The sequence below is a fragment of the Tenrec ecaudatus genome, chromosome 13, assembly GCF_050624435.1.
Source record: "Tenrec ecaudatus isolate mTenEca1 chromosome 13, mTenEca1.hap1, whole genome shotgun sequence".
Classification (NCBI taxonomy): domain Eukaryota; kingdom Metazoa; phylum Chordata; class Mammalia; order Afrosoricida; family Tenrecidae; genus Tenrec; species Tenrec ecaudatus.
The window spans coordinates 15,789,069-15,816,559 of record NC_134542.1 but is presented as its reverse complement, the minus strand read 5'-3'; the positions used below and the strand labels follow the sequence as shown (position 1 = coordinate 15,816,559).

General features: G+C 49.8%; 1 protein-coding gene across 1 annotated transcript in view; it reads left to right on the top strand.

Annotated features, from left to right (window-relative positions):
- SGPP2 (sphingosine-1-phosphate phosphatase 2) overlaps positions 1–27,491 on the top strand; it is a 96,219-nt gene that overhangs the window by 19,803 nt on the left and 48,925 nt on the right. Inside the window, exon 2 of the mRNA XM_075530209.1 lies at positions 22,919–23,077. Coding sequence (XP_075386324.1) covers positions 22,919–23,077 — 159 coding nt within the window. The remainder of the gene's footprint in view (positions 1–22,918; positions 23,078–27,491) is intronic.

Here is a 27,491-nt window from a genome sequence, read left to right as displayed (position 1 = left end):
ATGGGTCTGAGGGACAGTGAACTGGCCCCCTGTTTTAAAAGTTTGAGGACTCCTGCTCGAGGCTTAGGAAATTGCTCCTTTGGGTTTCTGAGACTGAAAATCTTTATGGGAACTGACAGCCTCATCTTTATCCCAAGAAACAGCTGGTGGATTTGAACCTCAGACCTCGAAGTTAGCAGCCCAATGTGTAACCTACTACACTACCAGGTCTCCTTAGCTACCTTAAACCAAACTAAATGGGGCCTCTCAGTCTCTGCACAAAGACCCTTCGTGAGACGACAGTGTGCCTTCCCTCCTCTGCCCATACAACTGCATGACCTGCCAAGATCTTGGCATACCCCGATGTTCTTCTGCGCTAAAGGGAATTCTTCAATGCAGTGAATGATCTGGGCCTCAAGAAAAAGATCTCTCCTCTCTGCCAAAAAATACGTTACTAGAATGCTCAGGAAACCCTTCAAAACAGATGGGAGGTGTTATTCTGCCCACCTCCCCGCACATTTTTGGCAAGTGGTTTTTCCTCGTGTGTCTGTCTAAACGTTGCGTAGATCTTTTTCATTGTGTGGGATCCAAACAGTTGGGAGTGGGGTGAACTCTGCACCTATCTGCTGGCAGGGTCTTGGTGGGCATGTTCTGTGGTTGGATGAAACATGAGTACTTGGCAGACCGTATCACAATACTAGACTTTCTAGACTGGCTTAGTTTGGTGCTCACCAGGTTCCTGTCGTTGATGTCGTAGGCTCCATGCGTTACAGAGTAGAACTGCTCCGTAGTGTGTGACAACTGCCACCTTCAGGGAAGAAGGTTTGTAGGTTCCTGTTGTTGACAGTGGGTCCGTGCATCTGTATGGAAGCTGCTTGCCAGACGTCTCTTCCACGGTCTGCTCCTGGGTGTGTTTGAACCTTTTGGCGACCAGCTGAGTACAAACTACTCAGTGTACACTACTCAGGCACCTTTGTGCTTACTGATTTTAAAAGTGTTTCCTTCTTCTCTCTCCTTGCCAAAAGGTTGGGCACCCAGCGAGCACCCCAGGGTGCCTCTGGTGGTATGCTTCAGACATTGACCTACTGGGGCATTGCAGAGATTGCTAGAAGAAGCCAGGCCCCTTTTCTCAATGGGAAGCCTGCTACACTGTCCGGAGCTGCTGCCACCCCTCTGGTGTCACAGCTCGCCCTGTCCGAGATTTATGGGGCTTAGTGCACAGGGATCTCAGCGTCCAAAGGACATGCTCTGCGCCTGGCTCTTCTTTCCTCAAGGCAGTGAGCGTGCCTGCATTTCTACTTCTGAGACGGCTCGTTTGTAAACCTAGCAGAATGACAGCATCAATCGATCCTTGCATTCGAGTTCCCTGTACCCCGTTTGCATGGTCGCACCCCACCCCACGCTGTCACGTACCTGGGTCTGAGGGACAGTGAACTGGTCCCCTGTTTAAAAATTTTGAGGACCCCTGCTTTACAGGGTTAGCCTGTTTCAGGACAGCGATTGTGGCCCTTCTAGCCACAGTCTCTAACTCACACCAAATGAATGACCTTTTCCCGATGAGTAGGAGAAGGTGGGGGAAATACTGATGGGATTCAGGTGTGAGCGCTTGCTCTCTGAAGCAGAAGGGAGGGGTTTCACTGCTCAGATCCCTTGCAGGAGTCTTCTTGATCCAGAAGGACAGCCGTGCCACGGGAGGAGCGGCAGAGCAGCCTCAGCAAAACCAGGAGCCAGAGCCGTGAACTTCCCAGCCCATGGAGCAAGTAAAGCTTTGTGTTCTGGCTTGTGGAGTGGGGGCCTCTGGGCACTTAACTGAGGATCTGTGTCTGCTGGCCCCCAAAGGTAGAATTGAGTGTCTGCAGGCAGAGGCTTACCGGCGTGGGGTGCCTCTGGGCACTTAATTTGGGGATCTGGGCTCACTGTCCCATGAAGCTAGAGCTGAGTGTCTGTGCTTACAGCTGAGTGGCCATGCCCTTGGGGCATTTCTTATCAGCCCAGAAAGAACTGTGTAACCTGTATTGGCTGCACAGCTCTATCGTGAGCACTTCTTCCTGAACATCCACAGTGAACCCCACCAGAACCTGTCTGTGAGTGCTGGTGGGGGGGGGGGGCTTGCAATGAACTGTAGAACCTTGCTGAAGAGTGGGGAGTCTTTGTGCTAAAGTAGGAGTTTTGCATGTAAGCCCTCCCGCTAAGGCGATCTGTGAACTGTCTGGGGGCATGAGGAGGGCAGGGTTCCAGTGGCGGTGCGTTTGTGAGGGGCAGCAGGCTCAGGATCCTCCCTTCGCGTTTCCCGTGTTTTTGCAGACAGCACAGTATGGAGCTGGCCAGCCTCCTATCATGACCGTGGTTCTGAGCCATGATCCAGTCAGACGGTTGACAAGGAACACGGGCTGGAGCCCGTGACCAGCTGTTCCCCATCTCCAGTGAGCAGGGAGCCCAGAGGAAATGGCTTTAAGCTGCGTGAAGGGTTATTTAGGACAGAATTTCCTGACAGGGACGGTTGCCCAACATTAGGACTAGATTACGGAGAGAGGCTGTGAGGTTCTCGTCCGTGGAGATTTTGCAGACACTGTCTCCACGTCTCCCACGCTGTGCTTCTAACTCCAGGCGGCTTCCCTGAAGGGCTGGCCACGGGGGCCCGGGCCCGATGCAGGCTGTTAGCCCAGGGTGGGTGATACATGGGGGCCATTGAGCTCAGGACAGCAGGCTTCCATCTTCCCACTGGGCCACCAAAACCAAGTTGGGCTCATTCACCTGGGGCTAAAAGCCTTCTTAGTCTAGGGGGGGACAGAAAGGCCATGGTGGACCCCGAGATTCTGCAAAGGCTGGTGGGAAAATGTGGAACACAGGGCACGGTGACAGTTGCCCCTTGGGATGACTGCACTAGATGGCACGGAATTGTGTGGATGAGGAGCGTATGGCAAAGACTTTGTTACACCCGAGGGGCCTTCCGAAAACTTGGGGGAGAGTTCTGCTTTTTTTTTTAATTCCATCTTTCCACGAGCTTTTTGTGAAACTTTGAAGCACATGGAGAACTCGTGCCCCCACCCCCAAAGGGGCAGCCATTCCTCAATTGGTGTCAGTTTCCGTCACAAACCCTGTGTGGAAGACGCCCTGTGGCCAGGGCTTGTTTCCCAGCAGGATCTAGAAATCGGGGAGCTTCAAATTGGTGGTAGCAGATCACACACACTCCAGGGTGGGCCCAGGGCCCTTCCTTTCTGTGGGTCACCCTTAGGGTGCCCGCTGCTCACTGCTGATCTGATGCATGTGGTCATGTCGGCTGGAAGGATGATGAGGATGACGGGACTTGGGACCGCAGGGGCCTTCTTGGGCAATGGCTGTGGCGCTTAGCTGCCAGGGTGTGGCCGACTCAGACGCATGGTGACCTTGAGTGCCGCAGAAAGCACCGCCGTCCCAAGCCCTTCTCTCCCTCATCGGTGTGTTCGAACCCATCTTCAAGGTCGCTGTGTCACTCGGTCTCATCCACCCCAGCTGGCCCTCTGCGGAACCAGGCATGATGGCCTCCTCTCGTGATGGATCTCCCAGATATGGGCTTCAAAGCCAGCGAGCTGGGTGATGCCCTGCTGTGATCCACTGGGTTTGCACAGGCTCGAAAGCGAGCCGTTCTCCTTCGGCCGTCTTAGTCCGCAAGCTCCGCTGAAACCTGGTCCCCAAGGCGACGCTGCTGGTGCGTGAGAGGCTGGTGACGTAGGCCCCAGCATCGCCGCAATACGGAAGCCGCCACAGTAGACGCGGTGACCGATGGATGGGTGGTGGCGTTTATGATGAGCAGCTCCGGATGTATGGGTCAGCCACCCTGGTGGCTCGCGGGCTGTGCATTGGGCAGCGAGTTGAACCCAGTGGCCACGCCAGAGGAGAAAGGGGAAACTTCTTGTAAAGCTTTGTAGTCTCGGAACCCCAGGAGGGACAGTTTCCTGGGTCTCCCTGCTGTTGGGGACGGAGGTGGGTGGTGGGGGGGGGTCCGGCGGGAGAAGTCTCCGTGATTGGCATCGCGCCGATGGCAGGGGGCATACAGACATACCTGTTAAACTGAGAAATCGCCCTTTTTGTAGGTCCCAAACCACCAAACACTGAGAGTTGCAAATGCCCTGACGCTTTAAAGAATAACAGTTCACCCACATGAGACAAAACAAGAATATAAATGATAAACTATTCTCTCCTGTCGCCTCCAAATGCCTGCCTCCCCAGAGACTCAGAGTCCTCTCTTGTGGCTCCACTGCTCCCATTGATGAGTTAGCAAACTGCCAGCAGACGGAGTTTCCAGCGACGGCTTGGGTAGCGCCCGTCCCTAGCACACCGATGTCTCATTTGCGCCAGGCAGTTTTAAAGCATCTGTCTGTCCTCCAGAGGAACGGCCTAAGCGCTCTTAGCAGCGTCGACATTTATGGAAACTTCGCAGAGAGAGCTTTCTCTCTTCTTTTTCCTTCTGCTTACTTATAGAACCTACCACTCCCCCCAAACCTCGTTCGTTTGCAGTCAGCTGGGCCGAGCTCAGGCTCAAACAGACCAGCAGGCCAATTCCTTCCCCAGAGGCGGGAAGTGGTTTGCGAACACCACACCCGGGGCCATGTCCTGGACAGATGGGTGCAGTTACGTACGGGAACCCGGGCTGACACATCTTGGTTGAGCTCACTGTTCACAGGAACCGGGAGGTGGTTCCCTCTCTGATGGTGTGACTCCTTTGGAGGGGCAGGGGGCGCCCGGCAGGAGAAGACCCCCACCCCTCTGAGCATGCTCTCCGGCTCATTCTGTTCCTGAGGCTCACCTGGGGATGCTCCAACTCTGGGTGAATCAGGACATAGGGGTCTTTCTTTCTTTTCTTTTTTTCTTTAAAGATCATTTTATTGGGGCTCTTACATCTCAACAATCCACCCATCAATTGTATCAACCATATTTGTACATATGTTGCCATCATTATTTTCTAAACATTTATTTTCTATTTGAGCCCTTGGTATCAGCTCCTCTTTTTTCCCCCTCACTCCCCTCTCCTACCCTTGTGACCTCTTGTTAAATTGTAAATTATTATTATTTTCATATTTTATACCAACCACTTTCTCCCTTCACTCATGGTTTCTTCAACCTCCTCCCTCTACCTCTACCCTACCCTCCTGGTAGTGATACTCCCATTTCTATTCCTGAGAGGGTTATCTGACCTGGATTCCGTGTGTCCTGAGCTCTTGTCTGTACCTGTGTACATGCTCTGGTCTAGCCCACAGTGAAAGGCAGGATTGCGGCCATGATGGTGGGGAATGAGGGAGCCTCAAGGAACCAGAGGAATATTGTGTGTTTCATCGGTGCTATAGTGCACCCTGGTTGACTCATCCCTTCCTTGTGACCCTTCTGTGAGGGGATGTCCCATTGTCTACAGATGGGTTTTGAGTCTCTGCTTCTACCCCTCTTGTTTTCAACAATATATTTTTTTTGTTTGTTTTGGGTCTTCTGATGCCTGTTACCTGATCCTGTCAACACCTCATGATTGTACCCTCTGGTGTGCTTCTTCCATGTAGGCTGTTGCTTCGCTGCTAGAGGCCCGCTTGTTTAGCTTCAAGCCTCTAAGACCCCAGATGCTATATCATCTAACAGCCGGGCTTCATCAGCTTTCTTCACCACATTTGCTTGTGCATCCATATTGCCTTCAGCTATCATGCCAGGAGGGTGAGCATCACAGAATGCCAGGTTATTAAAAACAAAGTGTTCTTGCATTGAGAGAGGGCTTGAGCAGAGGCCCAACGTATTGCCATATAAATAGATGTACATAGGCCAATACCTCTATTTTTATGATTTAATATATTTACATGCGTGCACATACACAGCTGTTTTTCTGTAACCAATTAAGCTTTGCTTCATATTGATGGGCAAATATTAGCCCCTTGGTATAATATCTTTGTAATGTAGATAATACCTTTTGGCTAGATGGGTATATACTAATTCTGAAGAGGCAAGAAGGAAAAATTGGAGGTAGACACATACACGCACGCACACACACACCTTTCTAGAAGCCATTTTTTTAAAAAACAATTTATTAGGGGCTCATACAACTCTTATCACAGTGCATACATATACATGCATCAATTGTATAAAGCACATCTGTACATTCTTTGCCCTAATCATTTTTTTCTCCTCTTCTCCCATTTTACATTTTATTAGGGACTCATACAACTCTTATCACAATCCATACATATACATACATCAATTGTATAAAGCACATCCATACATTCCCTGCCCCAATCATTCTCAAAGCATTTGCTCTCCACTTAAGCCCTTTGCATCAGGTCCTCTTTTTTCTTTTCCCCTCCTTTCCCTCTCCCCCCTCCCTCATGTGCCCTTGGTAATTTATACATCGTTATTTTGTCATATCTTGCCTTATCCAGAGTCTCTCTTCCCCCCCTTCTCTGCTGTCCCTCTCCCAGGGAAGAGGTCACATGTGGATCCTTGTAATCAGTTCCCCCTTTCCAACCCACTCACTCACCCTCCACTCTCCCAGCATCGCCCCTCACGCCCTTGGTCTGAAGGTATCATCCACCCTGGATTCCCTGTGCCTCCAGCCCTCATATGTACCAGTGTACAGCCTCTCCCCTATCCAGCCCTGCAAGGTAGAATTTGGATCTTGGTAGTTGGGGGGAGGAAGCATCCAGGATCTGGGGGAAAGCTGGGTTCTTCATCGGTACTACCTCGCACCCTAATTAACCCATCTCCTCTCCTAAACCCCTCTATGAGGGGATCTCCATTGGCCGACACTTGGGCCTTGGGTCTCCACTCTGCACGTCCCCCTTCATTTAATATGGTGGTATATATATACATACATACATACATACATATACATATATATACATATATATACATATACACACACATATATATACATACACACATATATCTTTTTTTTTTCATGATACTTTATACCTGGTCCCTTGGCACCTCGTGATCGCACTGGCCGGTGAGCTTCTTCCATGTGGGCTTCTTTGCTTCTGAGCTAGATGGCCGCTTGTTCACCATCAAGCCTTTAAGACCCCAGACACTATCTCTTTTGATAGCCGGGCACCATCAGCTTTCTTCACCACATTTACTTGTTCACCCACTTTGGCTCCAGCAGTTGTGTCAGGAGAGTGAGCATCATAGAGTTCCAATTTAATAAAATATTCATGCATTGAGGGAGTGTTTGAGTAGAGGCCCAAGGTCCTTCCACCACCTTAATACTTAACCTATAAATATAGACACATAGATCTATTTCCCCATCCTCCTATATATATTTGCATGTACATGTCTTTGTCTAGACCTCCATAAATGCCCTTTGACTCCTAGCTCTTTCCTCCATCTCCCTTGACTTTCCTCCTGCCCTACTACCATGCTTCTAGAAGCCATTTTTAAGAGTACTGGTGAAATCATGTATGTCTAGTTGGTATTGGGTGGGTATTTTGAAAGAAGAAAAGTGAAATGCTTGGCCTTTCTTCATGTGGCTGGAAAAAATTCGAATCTACTTATCCTACTGATGGTGAAGACTTTGAAAGCCATGCACAGCCTCTAGAAAATACCTCGGATTGACCATGAATTCTCTTCAACTGCCCTTTTATCTCAAAAGTTTGTCAAACATAATAGGTATATGTATACATGTGTGTGTGTCTCCAAAGGACGGGTTTTTATACTAGACTTCCTGTGCCAGCTTTGACCCTGCAGTGCAGGTAGACTAGAGGATTAGGACGTGGAGCCCTGGACCCTGGCCAGTCCTGGGAGCAGTAGCAGCCAGTTTCCAGATCCACCTGAACCTCCTTTTCTGTTCAGATAATTAATTAGCTTTGGGGCATGTTGCGCCCTTGACTGCAGTCTCGAAGCCGTTTGTGCCTCAGTTTGAAATCTGAGACGACGGTGACTATTGCAAAGGCACCAGAAGTCAAGAAAACCATTGCCTGATGTTCGACCAAATGGCCATTGCTTTCAGAAAGCTATGTCTACTTATGCGTGTGTATGTGTGTATACACACACACACTCATACACACACTCTCGTGCATATATTGCATACCATACATTCAGCCTTGTTAAACGTACAATTCTGTGGTTTTTAATGTATTCACAAAGCTGTGCCACTCTCACCACTACCTATTTTTAGGAGTTCAGAATAAATTGAACTTGCAAAACAAGTGACAGGGTAATCAATCACAGTACCCACGCCAGCGTGAGGAAAGAAGGCGGGGTTAGGTCTAGGGAGAAGGAAAGCAGTCAGACCCTAGCATTGCATGCGTCCAGTGCAGCTTCCGGGGCCAAGGGGGCCAAGGGAGCGGCGTCGGTAACTCTCCACAGCGGTAGCCACTCACCACCCGTGGCTGTTGAGCACTGGCAGTCAGTGGGACCCATTGGATTGCGACTTTCAAGTAAAAAGAATTTCTTCCTTTCGTTTTAGTCTAAATCGCTCAACACGTGGCTCCCGTATCGGACAGTCGTGCTCTTTGGCAACTTACAAAGCCAGTGTCTTATCTGAGCTCACCGGCCCCATCTTCCCTACCTCCCCGGCTTCCAAACCCACGGGAATTTCGTAGCATATGCTCGACAAATTGTTGCATTTAACCCCAATCCTCACTACAAAGAAAAGGCTGCAGAGTCCCCACAAGGAAACCAGATGGCAGGGGGAACAGCAGAAGGGATAGTGCGTTCTGGAACTATATTTGAGCAGGAGGAAACCCATTGGCACCAGGCCTGGGTGACATCTGTAGGCTCAGCGACAGGCAATGGAAAGCCTGGGCTTCACAAATCACAGAGAATAAACATAATCTCCCCCAAAGCGGGCTATTTTGAGAGGGCATGAAAGTGAGGTTGTGCTTGTGGGGCAAGTTGTGGGCTGTGTGGGACACTAGAAAGAACATCGTCCCTTTGGGATGCTGTCACCAGACTCTCGAGTTAAGAAGAATCGAAGAGCCATGGAAGACACTAACCTCTCATTAAATTCATCCCCTCCCCCAAGCTCCAGGCAGGTGCTTCCTGTCCGAAGGCAGAGGCGGAAGAGTTCTCCGGAGGATGGGCATTGTGTTCTAGAAAATTTGTTCTCGCAGCCTTCCCAAGGAGACAAGTTACCCAAGAGAAGCCTTAAGCTGTATTAACACTGTAACACACCAGCGTCCCCTTTTCCTGTTGTTTTCCATTTCCTGTTTTCTTTCTTCCCTGGCTGGATTTTGCCCGTGTGAGGCCTTTATGAAAGCAAATGTATTGAAGATGCTTCTTGTTCTAGAGCTTCGTGTGCTGCCGTGGCACAAGAATAAATCCTTGCTATTTATTATGTCCGGAGTCAGGACAAAAGGAGATGGCCTTGTCTGAACGATTCATAGTTATTGACAAAATACGCATCAGGTTGGGGAGAGGACCACAAATGGTCACTCAGTGCTTGACCGACTCAGAAGAAGACAAGCAGTCAGGCCGTCCTCTGAAGTTGCAAGTTAGGACACGTGTCCATGGAAATCAACTCCCATAGGGCCCTGAATGTTGAAAAAGTCTATCTGCGGCTAACGGAACATTAAATATGATGCTTTGGCCTCCAAACATGACAGATACATCTTCACATGATCTGAGAGGCCAGGCCTCAATGTAGACTTCTCAGACCCCCCAGAGTCCCACACTGGAATGGGGCACAGTGGGAAAGCCCTGTAAGAAGTTGCTTGTATCCAAGGAACTCCCCAGCTGCTGCTCCCAAGTCCTATCTGCATTCCTCCCACCACCATCCTTGGACCACAAGTCTCGGGAGCACACACTGGCGCTACACTGTGGTCCACCGGAGGGGAGGCAGGAAAGCATGGGGGTCTTGGGTGCCTGGAAATGACATGGACACCTGGGTACATTTTCTTGGTCCTGCGCACACGCTCTGGTGGCCTGGGCCAAAGGGTGACACCCAAAGGTGTATGCTTTTAGGATACGGTGACCAGACGTCCCGCTTTAGGCGGGACAGTCCCGATTTTTAACAATTTTTCCCACGTCCCGCAGCGTTTTAAAAAAGTCCCGATTTTTAAAAAAATGCACAGCAAGCTACGGTGTACGGTTTCAGCTGCCATGTGGCTATTTCGCCAGGATATGAGTTTTATCAATGGTGTCCCGCTTTACCAATGTTAAAATCTGGTCACCTTATTTTAGGAACCAATGTCCATTTTGGTGCCTTTGAATTGAGAACTTCACGCAGCGGAGACAACACTCTCTTAGAGTGCTTCTTCGAAGATCTGCCTCTACAGGTGGTTTTTGTTTTGTTTGTTTATTTCTGCAGCCAGACATCAGAAAGTTTTAGGTACAGTATTTCTGAGATCTGGTTGTTGATGTTTTTTAATCTCGTTTTGAAGATTTATTGTGATGTAATTGCTAGCCTGCAGAGTTCCCTGATTTGAAGGGTTTTCAGTAATGTCCCCCAGCTGGTGCCATGGCAAAGCACATGGCTGCTGGCCAGCAGGTGAGTGGGCAGGACCCACCTAGTGTCTGGGGGTTCTCCATGAAATGTGAAGGGATTATCAGCAACAAAAACACATCCTCGTGACCCATTTTTTAAAAAGCCTAGAACTTTAACTTACAAAAGTAAAAGATGCAAAGGAAATCTGGGGTGGGGTCCGAAGTGGGCGGGAAGGAGGCCTGCCAGGTGTTCTGACGCATCCAGGCAGGGGTGGGTGGGGGGCATGTGGTGTCTTGTGTGCCCTCTGAGGTGGAAGGCTCTCTCTGTACTTCAGACTTTTCTCAGAGAGCCTCCCAGCCATGTTGAAATGGAAGGAATCTCCCAAGGGTTATTTATTGGTAGAGACCAACCTAGAGGGGTGGGGGGTATGTGTGGAGAGAATGACACCTCAGTCGTGTCCATGCCCTTCTCCTCCTCCTCTGCCCCTTCCTGAGCTGCCCCAAGACTGCTGAGTTCCAGGGCTCACTGCCACCTAGCAATGGGAACCCCAGGGAATGAGGCCCAATGAGTAAGGCAAATATCGTCACCAGTTTGGGGCGCTTTTAGGGCCTCTGAAAGCTGGAGCGCTGGGTCTGAGTCAGAGAGAGAGAGAGAGGAGGGAGGAGGGAGAGGGAGGAGGGAGGGGTAGGGGGGCGGAGTGCTGCTAAGATGCATTTTGTTTTCCACCATCATCCTCTGGGCACCCCCACACCTGCTGGGGTGATATAAAAAGGTGTATTAGCTATCGAGTCCCTTCCAACCCATGGTAACTGAGATTGGAGTCGAATGGAGCACCCGAGGGCTTTCTTGGCTGTCACCTTTATGGAAACAGACTACCTGGCCGGTTTTCCATGGTGCAGCCAGGTGGGTTCGAACTGCCAGCCTTTCAGTCAGTGGACAAGCACAAATCATTTTTGTCACCCAGGAATCTCGGGGCCCATTGAGGCCAAATGCGCATGCTAAAGTTGGTAGGGAAGAGGGAGAGAGAGCGTGGAAGGCGGGCAGTCTCTAGGCCTTTTCTTTGACGTCAGTGGCAAATGATTCAGGCGTCAGTTTTGCTCTTGTACAATTTAACATTTGACTTTTAAATATTGGCCTAGAAGAAATTACCAAGGGTGGGGTGGGGAAATGTATATACTCATATGTGCCCAAAGAACATTTCTTGTCATGTTTAAAGCTTTAGGAAAACATTTCTGAAGGGAAATTAGGAATGGATGAAGAGACACTGCCAAGTAGAGCAGAATTGAATTCATTTCTCCCAGTTTGTGAATCTCTTCCTCCCCCTCCCTCATGTACTCTCTCCCCCACCCCCTCTCTGTGTCTCTGTGTTTGGGTGTTAGAGAGAATCATACACTCATGAGATTGCGGGGGGGGGGGGGGGCAGTCTGTTGGCTTAAACCTTACAGACTCAAGTCTGTAAGACTCCCTGAATGTCATAGAGCTCTCCCAAAATGTCATTTTGATAAGTTAATATAAATGAATCAGAAACATCTGTGGCCCAAACCCCCCTGAACACACGAGGGCTTAACAATTAAATGGAAGAATGTTGGATTCAATGTGTTTCAAGTTTTAGGGATTCAAAAATGTTTCGAAACCACTTTTAAAATTTCAAGACATTTTTGAGAATTTAAGGGCAGCTGACTCTCCCAACCCCCTTGAAAGGCGGGTACAGACCAGCCCTTTGTGTCGCCTGCCGTGGTCCTGTTTGTCTGTAAAGGGCTTTCTTCCCGGCAGAGGCCCTGCATTTCTAGGCTCTAAGGTGGGGCTATAGTCCCCCACCCCCCACCCCATAGGCCAAGCAGGTTTCTATCCCCACCCCACCCCTAAATGTGTTGCCCAAGCAAATCGGGCATCAGGGGGAGCTCTTCTCTGTGCCCACTGAAAGAGGGAGTTACAAGGGAATGGACGTTTTCGCAGGAACTTCTCAAAATCCTCCGATATTTTGGATACAGGGTTACAAGGATGCTATGTGGCAAGACGAGGCACAGTGGCAAGGCCCACTGCCCCCTTCAGTTCAGCCCCGTGGCTGCCTCTGGTCCCACGGCCTGCCTGCCTCCGGTAGGTTCCCCACAGGAAGCTGGCCCTGGAGGAAAGGAGAGAGCCCGCGTTCGGAGCACGCACCGCGCTCTCCCTGTCCGCAGTGCCACGCGCAGAGGCCCCTGCCCGCACACTGCCAGCCTCGCTCCCGCTCTGCGCAGGCGCGGGCTCCCGCCAAGCACCACCCTACAGTTTAATCACACCGGTGCTGAGCAGACAGCAGGGAGGTCACCCACCTGATATTTCTTACCTGGGGTTGGAAGATGAACGAGGCAGCACTTGTGCCTTCTCTGCCTGCAGTTTCCCCCTGGAAGGGACGCTGTCGATGTCTCAGGCGGCGGAGTTGCATTTTCGTTACAGGTTAGGAGGCAATTGTAGGCCACCCCTGGGTTACAAAGTCCAATGCACAGACAGTGCTTCCTGACGAACCAACAACATTAGCCTAGTGTATATGTGTTGCATGTATACTACATAGGCTACAGTCTATAAAAACCCGAGGGCCATCAAAAATATACATTATATGATATTTAAAAAACACACAGAGGGCGCCACAACCTTTATGGAAGAGTTCCATTATCTTTCAATGCCATGCCCAACCCCCCCCACATGGACTTTTGGAAGCCCCCCTCAAGCGGTGGTTCTGACCTCAAGCGTATGCTCCCCGTGGTGCCCAGCAAAAGGCTATTATTATTGAGTGATCGTGTCAAAGAGGCTACTGCGCGTCTGCAAGTGTGTGCGATTCTTAATGCACAGCATGGCACATAACATACTAAGACAGACATTGGACTCACTGATACTAGATGCAAACTTCAACCACCTGTTCCGACGTCTGTACAAACTGGACTAGCTCATCATGTGGAGACTGCTTGTGTTACCCGCAATGGGGGAAATGAGTCCTTTCAAGCGGTGGACACGTGCCTATTGATAAATAGACTTGTGAGTTCAGTAAACCATGAGGCTCCGCCACTGTAGGACCAGTGTGACTCTGCCCCTTGGTTTTGCAATGTGGTCCTGCCTATTACTAATCCCCGCCATTGGACCAGTACGTCACGCTGTGATAAATAGAGGGAAAAAGCGAGGTGGTCAAGGATTTCACCTTGCTTGGATCCACAATCAGTGTTCACGGAAGCAGCATCCGAGAGCTCAAACGACGCACTGAGTTGGGTGAACCTGCTGCCCAAGAACCTGCTCTTTTAACGTGTTGAAAGGCAGGGGTGAGACTTTGAAGACAAAGGCGCACCTGCCCAAGCCACAGGATTTTCACTCGCCTCTGATGCCTGTGAACGTTGCCCAGTGGAGACGGAAGACCCAGAGAAGAATCAGTGTGTTTGAATTGTGGAGCTGACGAAAAAGATGCACAGTACCGTGGACTGCCCAAAGAACAACTCTGTCTCGGAAGAAATGCAGCCAGAGTGCGCCTTAGAAATGAGCCTGGTGAGACTTGGCCTCACATACGTCCTTTGGACGTGTTATCAGGAGACACCAGCTCCCTGCAGAAAAGACCTCACGCTTGATAAAATAGGTGAGTTAAAAAGAGGAGGACCCGCAAGGAGATAGATCGACACAGTGGCTGCATCATTGGGCTCCAGCATAGGAACCACAGTGGGGACGGCGCAGGACTGGGCTGGTTTTTTTTTGGTTGGACGTAGGGTCGCTGAGTGGAAGCCGACCCCAGGGCACCTCACAAGGGCAAGCATTCTTTCCCACTACTGTTTACAGCAGGGTTCCCCCAAGTGGGTGATACTGCCCCCTAGGGGCTACTGGGATGATCCCCGGGCGGGGGGACTGCCAACGCCGATGTCTATAATTTATCCTGGATTGTGGGCTAGTGTACAAAAGATTTTCTTGGCTGGGGGCTGCTGGTTGGGGTTTTCTTTTTTCCTGAAGAGGGAGTAGTAACCAGATAATTTTGGGAACCTGTGGATTTTTAAAGGGGGAGAAAATGAGATGAAGGCCAGGGTGCTTTCAGTGGTTCTGAGCCAGGATTTGCTGGGTTTATCAGATTAAGGTCCTGCTTAAAACCTTCAGGCTGGTGGGTGTCCTCAGGCTGATTCCTGGAACCCTTGATGTTGGTCTAGGCTGCCTTTTGCTCTCAAATGCATCCCCTACCTGTCTCCTGCAGCTCCCCCTGGCTCTTCCATCCAAAGCCTGGCCTTTTACCAAAGGTTCCTCCTGACCTTCATCCTGGAGGCACTAACTCTTCTCATCCAGGGCTCCGATGGTTCCTCCAGAGAGCAACGTGCCCGCGCGCGCACACACACCCCTTTGTATCTTGCTTTCCTAGTTTAATTTCACCGTAGCAGTTGCTGATGAATGAAATTGTACTTATTGTCAACCTCTCACCACTAACATGGGCCTAGGGAATCTATAAACACACTTACATAGTGCTTGATAAACAGTAAGCACTTAGAATCATGGGAGTTGCTAGTCTCTGTTCGATGACCTCTGTTTTCTGTTAGGGACAGGGCCGTGTTTCTCAAACTGAAGTCTGATGTCATCCTCTTGCTTAAAACCTAACGTGGTCTGAGCAAGCTGCAGAGGAAACACATTCTCATTCTTCTGTTCAGAAAGAGATTTACCAGCTAAAGTGATAAACACGAGTTGGCAGCTGCTTTGTGTGTAGCTAGCGTGCTGATGGATTCGGGGAGAGGGTTTGTGTTATGAATAGTCCGTCTCTGGGGTGCGCAGTGAACTGTGCACCAGGTTTTGTCTTCCAGAGAGACATCCAGACACCCCAATTGGGCAGATTCTCTAAAGAGAGGCCTTAGATTTGTTCTTGTGAACCTCTACTTCAAGGTTAGAAATTCGTGTTGCCGTCCTATACTGCCTAGAATCCCAAGCCACATCTTGGCCAAGGAGATGACAGCGACAACATGACTGCCCCCCAGGACCCCAATTCCCACAAAGGGCACATCCAAGCGAGTCCCTGAGGCCGAGGCTGCCCCGCCTGGGATTGGCTAGCAACGTGATAGTAATCCACTTTCAAACACACTTGGCCTGAGGAAAGAGCTTCTAGCCTGCTGATCGTGGTCAGAAAGGACTCAGTGCATATTGAATCTGTGAGGAAAGAGCTTCTAGCCTGCTGATCGTAGTCAGAAAGGACTCAGTGCATATTGAATCTGTGAGGACTCATAATGGATTTAGGCCCCCTCTGTAAACAGTAGCCTTCCACCAGCTCTTACCCATCCTTCTCCCCAAGAGTGGCTGTCTTTGACCTTCCTGTTAGCAACCCAAAGGCGGTACTGTTGGGTGAGCGTTAGACTGCTAACCACAAGGTTGACGGTTCAAACCCACCAGCCATTCCTCGTGAGAAAGATGAAGTTATCTGCTTCCCTACAATATTTGCGACTTCAGATTTACTGTGAGTCGGAATAAATTCAATGGCAGTTCAGCTCAAATGCTCCTTAGAAGTGAGGACGGAGAGGCTCCAGCCCACAGACTGTGTTAGTCCGGTAGACTAGAGAAACAAATGCATAGACACTTGTGTCTAGAAGAGAGTTTTACATATAGGGTAATTTTACATTAAGAAAGCATCCCAAGCCAGTCCAGTCCAAGCTCATATGTTTGACACCAATCTATAAAGTCCTCTTCAGACTCACAAAACACATGTAAGGACCACTGAATGCAGGACAACCAGAGGCCAGTGGGTAGAAAGTCTTTGGATCCAATGGCATTGTAAGCATCTCAGCACTGGCAGGGGTCTCCACATGGCTTCTTCAGCTTCCAGGGCTGCATCAAGGTAGGTCCATGTGGCTTCTCCTCAAGGATGTCCGCAGGAAGTGAGCAGAGAGAGAGAAATGTCTCCCGCCTCCCAGGAGGAAATACAGAAGTTTCCAGAATTCTCAGGAGAAGGCCAGGCCCACACAGAGGCCTCATTGGTTCTATCTTGATTGACAGGCTAGACTCCACCCCTTCACTCTGAATCCTCTCAAGTCTCAAATTGACAGCAGATTATGGAATTACCACACAGCTGTTGGGCATGTTATCAGGAGAGACAGGATAGGACCCCAGAGAAGGACAGCGGGCTTGGCGAAGTAAGCGACAGAGGACGCCCCTCTGTAGGATGGACTGACCCCGAGGCTGCAGCACTGGGCTCGAGCAGCTGCAGTTGTGCAGTTGGCACAGGACCAAGCAGTGCTTCCTTCTGACGGACTCGGGTCACTCTGAGTCAGGGTGGACTCTACAGCATTAACCACAGCCACAGCCGTTAGGAAAGTGATGCCACGGCCTTCTGGGTGCCCATCGCTGACCTTTGGACCAGCAGTCACCTGCTTTGCCACAGGGCCACCAGGAAGGCGATGAAGATGTTCTAAACTTGCCTGTGGTCATGGCTGTGCACATTTGTAAATGCACTGCAAGCCATGGCATGGTACCCTTTGAATGGGGGGATGGATGGAGCGCTATGAGAGTCAGGCATAGTGCATTGAGTCTGGTAAATAAGTCTGTGATCCCACACATGCATTCGTGGCTGGCAGCAGGTGGAAGGACTGGGGAGGGAGCGGGAGCCGTGCTTGCCAGGCACTGAGTTTCTTTTTTTTTTTGCTGCCCAGTCAGTTCCTGCTCAGAGCAGCTCCGTGGGCACTGTGGGCACTCCCGAGGGTTTCCCAGATGGGACTCTGTGCTGGGGCAGAAAGCCTCCTCCATAGCCTCTAGCCATCAGGGGAGCCGGCAGGGGAGCCATGAGCTCAAGCTGCTGACTTTCCGTAAGTGGCCCAGCGTGTAACCTACCACTCCTAATGGCTGCGGAATCGTTCGGAGATGGATCCTTGGGATGGTTCCCTGGCGTTATCAATGCCACGAAATTATACCTGTACGGAAATGACGTTCTGACAAAGGGTGTATTATATACACAGAAGAAGGCTTCAGAAATTTTGTGGGGACATTCTGTGACCTTTTCATTTCATTTTTTCTTTTTTTAAATCACTTTATTGGGGCTCATACAAGTCTTATCACTGTCCATACATCCATCCATTGTTTCAAGTGCATATGTACATTTGTTGCCACCATCATTCTCAAAACATTTGCCTTCTACTTGAGCCCTGAATATCAGCTGCTCGTTTTCCCCCTCCCACCCACTCCCCTTACCTCATGAGCCCTTCATCATTCATAAATTATTATTTTGTCATATGTTACACTGTCCGACATCTCCACCTACCCTCTTCTCTGCTGTCCATCCCCCAGGGAGGAGGCTATACGTAGATTCTTGTAATCAGTTCCCCCTTTCTACCCTACATTCCCTCCACCCTCCAGACATCGCTACTCTCACCACTGGTCCTGGAGGAGTTGTCTGCCCTGGATTCTCTGTGTTTCCAGTTGCTATCTGTACTAATGTACATCCTCTGGTCTAGCCAGATTTGTAAGGTAGAATTGGAATCATGATAATAGGGAGGAGGAAGTATTTAAGAACTACAGGAAAGTTATGTTTCTTCGTTGCTACTCTGCACCCTGATGGGCTCATCTCCTCCCCACAACCCTTCAGTAAGGGGGTGTTCAGTTGGCTGCTGATGGCCTTTGAGTCTCCGCTCTGCATTCACCCATTTACAATGATAGGATTTTTAGTTCTTTGATGTCTGATAACTGGTCCCTCTACACCTCGTGGTCAGACAGGCTGATGTGCTTCTTCCATGTGGGCTTTGTTGCTTCTCAGCTAGATGGCTGCTTGTTTATCTTCAAGCCTTTAAGACCCCAGATGCTATATCTTTTGATAGCCGGACACCATCAGCTTTCTTCACCACATTTGCTTATGCACACATTTTTCTTTGGCAATTGTGTAAGGAAGGTGTGCATCCTGGAATGCCAATTTAATAGAACAATGTGTTCTTGCATTGAGTAAGTACTTGAGTGGAGGCCCAATGTCCATCTGCTGCCTTAATGCTAAGCCTATAAGTATATGCATTTTTCCATAAACTTTTAAAAGCCCCCTCATGTATATGTTTTGCCACAAGAAAATAATAATCTAAAACAAAACAAATGAACTAATCCTGCCTCACTGTCTTAGGCTAGGTTTAATAGAGGAGCAAAACCAGGATGGATGGATGGATGAATGGATGGTTGTGCCATTATGAGGTGCTGCTGGGTTAGTTCTGACTCAGTGATTCTCTGTATGACAGAAAGAAACCCTTCCCAGTCCTGCACCAGCCTGACAATTGTTTTTATGTTTGAGCCCATGATGGCAGCCACGGTGTCAAACTGTAGAGGAGCAGGATGGATGGGTGGAGATATTGAGATGTATCTCAAGGAACTGGCTCACACCCCTGTGGAGGGTGGTAAATCAGGCTGGGGGCTTCTTCTGACTCATGTGGCTGTAGTGAGTGACATACCTAAACCAGTACATCAGACACCAGGCTACTGGCTTAGGTCCCCAGCATCTGAGGTCAAGGTACAGAAATGAATGAACAGAATTGAGAAAAGAGAAATGCAGAAAGTTACGTTTTGCCAGACATCCACATATATTGAATGCAGGCCGCGCACCCGCCCTGTGCATCAAATCATAAGATGGAGATTAATTAGTTCATCCGGAGGATCATGGCCTAGCCAAGGTGACACATGACATTAGTCCTCGTACCCATCCTTTGCAGATAAGGTAGTTGAGTGTCTGAAAGGCAGACAGACTCCCCCAAGGTCATACAATGTTTTGGTTAAAAGCAAGTGTTTGTGGTCCTCCTTTGAAAGCTCAAAAGCTGGGCTGACTGCCAAGTCTGCTGGGCAGCCGCCCTGTGCCGGCTGGATCGGGTTGGCCCTCATTGTGTGCGGCGGCATTGACCTGGGCACATTTCCCAGCATTCAGGCCTCCTGGGGGTGTCCTCCGAACACATAACGCTGCTCAGGGGTTCAGGGCAGAACCAGCCCAATCTCCTCTCCCCCGTGGTCTTTCTGCTGCACCTGACAGTCTGCCTGCACACTTTATTTCTCTCTCAGAGTGATGTGCCCTGGCTCTGGGCAGGCCTGGAGACGTAGCTCCCTCCTCCAAAGGCTGAGAAAGCCTCCCTGCCATTTTGGAAGAAGGTGCATCTGAGGCACTTAGGGCCCAAAAGAGGTCATAAGAAACTGAGAAACTGAAATCATAAGAGACCCTGTGGAAATGCTTTAATTAAAAAAAGTTTTTAACTTCCTGGAAAATAAACCATCAATAAAACAAATTGATGGACAAGTTCAGCCAAGCAATGGATGATGGCATGGCACAGTGGGTTAATGCTGGGCTGCTAGCCACAGAGTCAGGTGGTTCAAGCACAGTGGCTGGGAGAATGAGGCTCTCTGCTCCCAGAAAGATTTATAGCATCAGAAACCCAAGGGGAGCAGTTCTCCTCTGTCCTCTAGGGTCACTGTGAGTTGGAATTGGCTCAATGACCGCGGGTTTGGTTTTGGTGCATAAAGTGAATGGTTACATTTGGGAGGTGTGCACCCCATAGACCAGCCGACCATTTGAGATCAACGGGCAGCATTTGCCCAAGGACAGAGGGCAGAGGACAGACCCGGGTAGGAGAGAAGGCAGAATGAGAATGGGAAACGGGCCTGAGTGGGATGAGTGATGTTCCCCTGTGGGGACTGCAGTCAAGACACAAAACAGCATAAGCGTTTGTCATCGAAGGGTAGCCTGAATGGCTCTACATGCCACCTGGCTTCAAATCCCACGTCAAATTGAAAACTAGAACATCAATGACAGGCGAAGACTTTCAGTTGGTAATAATGGTTGTACCTCTGTTTCCATGTGATTCCCTATTAGAAACTGCTTCATGACTTTGACTTGGTGACAAATGATAGGGACACTTGTGGGGGGCTGAGTGGCTTTTGGATTCTGACCACCTAGACAGAGTAGAACCAAGGGAAGTGGGTGCCCAGGGCTTTCTCCCACAGAGGCACTGGGTGGGGTTGAAACCCAAGACAATCCAGTAGCAGCCAAGTACTTTACATTGTGGCGCCCACACCCCACCTTGGGCAGACAAAGAAGTGCTCCGCCCAAGTATACCTCCTGTTTCTTTGATCTCTCATTCCATCTATGGCATCCCTGCCCCCACCCAACACACACACACACACACACACACACACACGAAAGGACATCATGTTCACTATTTTCAGAAGATGTCTTAAAATGAATTCATACACACTGAGATTTCTTACCAGGGAGAGAGACTCAGATTCTCATTCTGAAAGAGACTCAGATTCTCATTCTGAAAAGTCAAGTGCTTAACTCCTTTGCTGGAAGAACTACAAAAGAACTTCAAAAAGTTCCCGGAACAAGTCCATTCTCTTTTCATTTCATTTTCTGCCAACTTCTGGGAGCGCCCCACCCCCCACCCCCACGTATCCCTAAGAACTTGGAGCTCCAAAGTGGTTCTTCGACCCATTAGTCACGTCTGTAGGGGTGTCCCCTCAGAAAACTCCTTTAGGCTTCTTGTATAGATGCTGATATTTTATTAAAATTCACCTTTTGTTCTCTAGTCCCTGAAAAAGGCTTACAGAATATTTAGCTCTCTACAAAAAAAAAGAGAGAACGAAATGTTAATGATTAAGACGTGACATAGAAATGGTTTACTTTTATCCTTGAAAGTCATTTTAATGGTTTCCTAGGATTAAGATACTGAACCTGGTCCCTCACTGAGTACCCCTAATACCCTGGAACTCTGGGCCACGGGAAACGACCTTTGTTGGAGGGGGTTGATCTCTGTCAGTTCTCCATGTGCAGCTTCCAAGTGTACCCGGTAACCAGTGGGTTAACGTAAGTGACCTTCATGTGAAAGCCACTCTCTCCACTGTACTGCAAGGTCAGACCTCTTGCTGTGCACGTGTAAAAACCAGAACTGGCACCATCCTGCCACACATCGGATTCTGCTTTGGACAAAGACAGTCTGTCATGCACCCTTCTCAGGACCTTGCCCTTGGTCCAAGGAGCCCTGGTGGCACAGCGGGCTAAGCATGACCTGTCTAACTGCAAGGTCACTGGTTCAAACTCACCAGCTGCTCTGTGGGAGGAGAATGAGTCTGCTTCCATGAAGGTGTACATTTTAGGTTGCTCCGATCCAGAATCCACCAGACAGCTTTGGCCCTGGAGTTGCAAGTCAGACTGGTGAAACCGTACACTTCATGATGAAGGCATTTTGTGCCGTAGTTTTTGCCTCTCAGTGGTACCAGTGCTTAATCAGGAGCAGGGCTCAGACACTAACTCAAAGGTTGGAGATTTGCGTACCCCCAGAGCACCTCGGAAGCAAGGCCTGATGTTCTGCTTGTGAAAAGTCAGCCCTGGGAAAGCCTCTGGCGCACAGCTCCACCGTGACACACACAGGGTGGTGTGACACCCCCAGAGTGGCCGGCCATGCGCCCGTCGGACTGGGCTTGAGAGCAGCCGGCATGTTTCGGATGTCCTTCTTGCTGTCCTCTCCAATCTGCCTTCATCTGGAAGCGAAGTTAATCTCCGATGAGAGACTCCCACCCCCTCAGTTGTGACGTGCTCCCGTCAGACACATTACCATCCGCGTGGAGGGCCTTGCCTTGCTTGCCTTGAGGCTGGATTTTGAACAAGGTGCCCCAACATGATGAATCTGGATGAATCCCAATCCCGCTCTGGGACCTCGGGTGGTGTCAGCTTCCCCTGTGTCGTCGCCGGCGGCCGAGAGGCCGGAATCAGATCGGGAAGAAGGTGGTGGGAACGAGATGGAATGCATACTTGGCAGGCAGCCAACTGCCTTCAGTACAGTGCTAGTCTTACAAGGTTCAAGGCCATGGTGTTTTATTCCTCCCGTGTAAAAGGGCTCTTGACCTTTTTCAAGGCTTCATCCATGTGATTAGTCCGTTGAAAAAGCCACACTCTCCCTCGCCCCCACCCCCACTCCCGGTAGAAAGGTTTTGTCTTTGAAGGTAGCAGCATAGCATCTTTAGATCTGTCAAGGACCTTTCGGCCCCCGGCCATCTCTCAGGGATCCCTCGGATGACACGGAAATCTTTGGGAATCACAAAATACCCATCCCAATGAGCCGGGCGGATCTCCCACCGACAGGTCCCTAATCACTCGGGTAACGTGGTGGGTGGGTGTCCTCCTGTGTGCCAGAGTGGGGCTGTGTTCCCTTGGGTAGCTGATTTCCTTTCAGACGCGGATGGCCAGGTGGGTTCACACGCCAGCCTTCTGGTTGGTAGGAGGTCACGTTCCCTCTCTGCACCCCCAGCGTCCAGACATAAGGCATATTCACAAGTTGGGAATGAGGTGCTAGCCATTTGGAGGATGCCGGAGCATCATCCCGCCGGCTACAGTCTACTGCCCTGTCAGAGTTCACCGCTGAAGTGTGCAGCCTTCTGGACACCTGAACTTTAAGAAGAACTGACATCTTCTGTATTTCTGTGGGCACTGAGGTGGATAGACGTAGCTGGAAGGACATGGCGGGTGAGGCCACACGTGGACAATTGAGACCTCTGGGTGTTAGGCTCAGGGTTCTAAAGCTTGCCCCATGATGAGCTGACCAGGGAACTCACGGTATCTTCTGCCTTTTTGTCTTTCAGACGTACATCCACAAGTACATTGTAAAGAATTACTTCTACTACTACCTGTTCAGGTTTTCGGCCACTTTGGGTCAGGAAGTGTTCTTCCTCACCTTTCTCCCCTTCACTCTGTGGAACATCGATCCTTACCTGTCCCGAAGGCTGATCATCATATGGGTTGTAAGTAACAGTAGTGTTTGCTGACCACTGCTCACTGCTTGTACAAAGATGCGTTTTGCCCTCAAAATGCTTTCTGCTCATGGGTCCTTGTTTTGTTTGTTTTGTTGTTTTTAACAACTTGGAGTAGAATTTGTTGCCTGGTTTCTTTGGAAAAGTAATTTAGACAATTTTCCTTGAGATGATGGAATGATGGAATTATATAATATGTAAAGTATTGTATTAGTCTGGGTTGACTAGAGAAACAAATCCAGAGAGGCTCATAGGTGTATAAGAGAGAGCTTTATATCAAAGAGCAATTGTATATTAAGAAACCACCCCAGCCCAGTCCAGTTTAAGTTCATAAGTCCCATATTAACCCACATGTCTGATACTAGTCCATAAATTCATCTTCAGACTCCCACAGCACATGCAGTGATGTCGAAAACAGAAAGATCACAGGCCGGGGGGTGGAAAGTCTTGTGGAAGCATCTCAGCGTTGGCTTGGCTCTTCATGTGCCTCCTCCAGCTCCAGGGCTCTGACTGCCATCAGCATAGTTTCATGTGACTTGTCAACAGAATGTGAAGCAGAGAGAGAGTCTGTGTGTGTCCCATTTCCAGGGTGGAAAACAGGAGTTCCCAGAATTCTCAGGAGAAGGCCATGCCCACACAGAGGCATCATTGGCTACGCCTGATTGACAGGCTAGACTCCACCCCTTTGCTCAAGTTGACAGGAGATTATGTAACTGCCACAATTAGGTACCGATAAAGCTGTTATAAAAAAATAAGTCATTTAGGAACCATTAAAATGGAAGGCAGACCAATGTTCTCCTTAGCTTATGATCTCGTATATGTTGCACACCTTCCTGCGGGTAAGCAAAGTAGAGAGGCGAGGTACACAGATCTTTCCATGAAGCCCATTTTGTTGTGGTTGTTAGGTGCTGCTGAGTCTGTTCCGGCTCCTCGCAAGCCCATGTACAACAGAGCCAAACACTACCGGGTCCTGCACCGTCTGCAGAAGTGTTGCTCCGGTTCAGCCCGTTGTTGCAGCCACGATGGAGTCAATCCATCTCCATGAGGGTCGGCCTCTTTTTGAATGCCCATCTTCTTTATCAAGCATGATGACCTTCTCCGGGGACTGGGTTCTCCCATGTAGAGGGACTGAAAATGGACCCTCCCGCGAGGAGTGAGACTAGTAAAATGTTACCAAAGACGGAAACTAGAAAGTGTTGACCAGTCATCCCACAAGGTGTTAGTGAGGCCACTGCTCTCTATACTGGGAAGACAAGAAGGTGTCTGATGGGGCCCTTCCTTGGAAAGGACTTCTAGTGTGATCTCGACAGCCAACAGGCACACAAAAACCGCACCGTAGTTTCAGGTGGAAGGTGCTTTCCCGTGCTTGATCTGGGGTCCAGCCATTGAATTCCATTGTGAACCAAAGGAGTTCTGTCTGATCGCGCGGAGGGTTGGAGGGCTGCGGCGTAGGCTGACAGTTCTGAGGTCGCCAGGCAGCATCCTAAAACTGCACGGGCTTTGGCCTGAGTTCAAGTGCTACCAGCTATGTCTGTGGACCTTGCCTCGTCGTCCTCCTCTGTGAATCAGGGTTCATGACGTGGGTCTCCCCAAACGGTCATGAAGACGTACGTATAAGATGCACCCAGAGCCCCACTCCAGGTACGCCGCAGGCTCAGGAAGTCGTCATTTGAGCAGGATAAAAGTTCTGGACTTCTCTGTAAAGGGGAAGAAGATCTTCCAGCTCTAAAATCAAAAAAGGTCTTGCCAAGACGGGGGGCTACAGGGCTCTCCTCCGAGCCTCAGGAATGGCTCGCAGGCCCTTGTTTGGCTGCCACGGAGCGTGGGTTCTTGTGTGGCTCTGCCTCTGAGAAGCTGTGTGATCAGAAGCCAGGGAATCTCTGCTCTGGACTTGATCTTGTTTGTAGAACCAGCGGCCGGGGCCAGAGGCCATGCACTCAGCTCCTTCAAGGCCAGGGAGAGCAATACAGCAATGAAGCAAGGGGTGTTCGGGTGGGGTGGGAGTATGCATGAGTGTCATCTGCCCTGTGAACCGCCCCTGCCCACTGGGGAGCTATGGCCCCTCCACTCCATTTGTGACTTCCCTGAGGTCAAACAGGCCCAGAGTTGGCAGGTCTTCCAGTTGTTCATGTGACATGTCCAGGTTTTTACATGTCGGCTTACTGAGATTTTAAAAATGTTTTATGCTTATTGAACAGAGTCCTTGAAGTTTGAATGCCTGAGTGGCTAACCTGAATGGCCAAGGTCCCTGGATCATGTAACTCGTTCCTAGGTTCTGATCTCTCCTTTAACTCTTACTCACCACACTGCTGCCTACGGCTTCCCTTCCCCACTCCCTCTCCCACGGCCTGCCTCCTTCTGAAACCCAACTTCTATCTACGAGGTCGATCCAAGAATCGGCAAACCGGGCTCTGTATCCTGGGAGTCAGAGAGGTAACTGTAGTCTCCTTGTCTCTTTTCCAGCTTAAGGGTCCGCGGAGCAGGGGAGGCAGCTGGAGCTGACTGGGGTGAGAGGGAGGAAAGGACAAGAGATCCTTCTGTGGTTTAGATGGGAAAACCTACCATGGTCCACAAGTGTTTTCACTCTGTCATTTATTGATGGCAATATTTTGAGGTTTTTTATTTTTTCACCCCCAGACTTTCATGGCAGTCGAGTGGGGTGTAAATTATGTAATTTTTTCTTTTAAAAACCTTTTTTTGTGAGCTTTAGGTAGAGGTTTACAGAGTAGATCACCGGTTTTTCATTCAACAATTTCTACACTTTGTTTCAACGCCTCTGTTTCGGGCCCCTCAATGTACCATCTGACTCCCACTGGCACCCAGTGTTTCCTGCTGCCATGGCTCCTTTTGTCCCAACCGTCTGTCCATAGGCAAATGCTGCCCTGTTGACTGAGCTTACGTGGTTGATTATTCTAACACTGGGGTGAGCACCCTGCCACACCTGAAGGTTGACGAAGAGCTGAAGCCTTGGGGGTCCCACCTGTCTCTCGTCCCACCAGTCAGCCTGATCTCTTGCATGAGTTTGAGTTCTGTCCCCTGTTTTTCTCTCACTCTATCCAGAACCTTCGAATGGGATCCCTCCAGAGCAGTCAGTCATGGTCGCTGAGCGCCAGCCTGTTCTTGTGGCTCAGGGTTTCGGACGCTGGTGTTTGTCACACGGTCCAGTTGTCCATGGGACTCGTGGTTTCCATGTGTCCCTTGGTTCTCGCCTCTGTCCTTTTTTTTTGACAAGGAGAGACTGATCGTTGCACCTTTAATGGCTGCTTAAGATCTTTTAAGACCCCCAGTGGAGCCACACCAAAGTAAGATGTACAATATTATCTTTGGAAGTGATACCAATTGACCCTTGGGGCCCCCTGAGACTAATGCTCACTCCCTGGGCTGGGCAATCTTTCCTCGGGTGTTGGGAAGGCCTTCAGACTTGGCATGGAGTGGTGGTTAGGTGGCATTAGAAACAAAGCCAAGTGCATTGCCATCATGTCCATTCTCACGTACGGGGATCCTCTGCGTTAGAGAATCCACCAAGTCATTGGGTTTTCTTCGCATGTTCTCCAGGCCTTGCTTCCTGCTGGGTGGATTGGAATGGCCAACCTTTAGGTTAGTAGACAAGCACCAACCATTTGTCCCATCCAGGGAGGATTGTCATTCTCTGCCAGCGAAGAGCAAGTAAAACCTACACCCAAGGAAAGGAACAGCGCCGTGGAGTCAGTGGTTTGTCAGGAGGTTTGCTGACCTGCTCCATGGCGCAGGGATTTAAAAATGGTTCAAGGTCTTGGCCAGGGGCCACCGGTGCTAAGAGTTATGCAGTTATTCTGTGTGCTGTGCTGTGGCTGCCTAGCTGAGTGTGAGTAGGCAGGGGATGTGCCTTCTACTGGGGGAGATCCTGGAAGAGAGAGACAGTGGGGCCATTCCTAGGAGTAGAGAGTATGTGTGCTGGGAAGGAAGGAGCGCTCTGTGCTTGGCTGGAAGCATGGTGATGTAGGGCTTATCCACTGGGTTTGTAACCATCAGGTCAGCTGTTCAAAACCATACAGCCTTCCTTGGTAGAAAAACGGCTTTTTACTCTTGTGCAGGGGCAATTTTACCAAGTTGATTTTGGAATCAACTTGAGGGCATTGAGTTTGGATTTTTTTGGGTTATGATAATGAAAAATACTTCTTGTTGGCACCAGTGGGGGTGTTGTTGGGGGTTGGGTGGGAAGGTGAGGGGAGCTGGGGAGGTTTCTCTATGGAGCCAGGCAGGGCAATCAGTTTCCTGCTGGGGTGACCTTTCTCCTGCAGGGGATATCCCTAAATTAATGACCACCTCTTCCCCATGGGGATTAAGGAATGTTAATTGCCTAAGGGAGCGAGTTTGAAGTTTTGTAACTCGAACCATTTTCTCCCTCCCTAAATTAGTTGGAAGC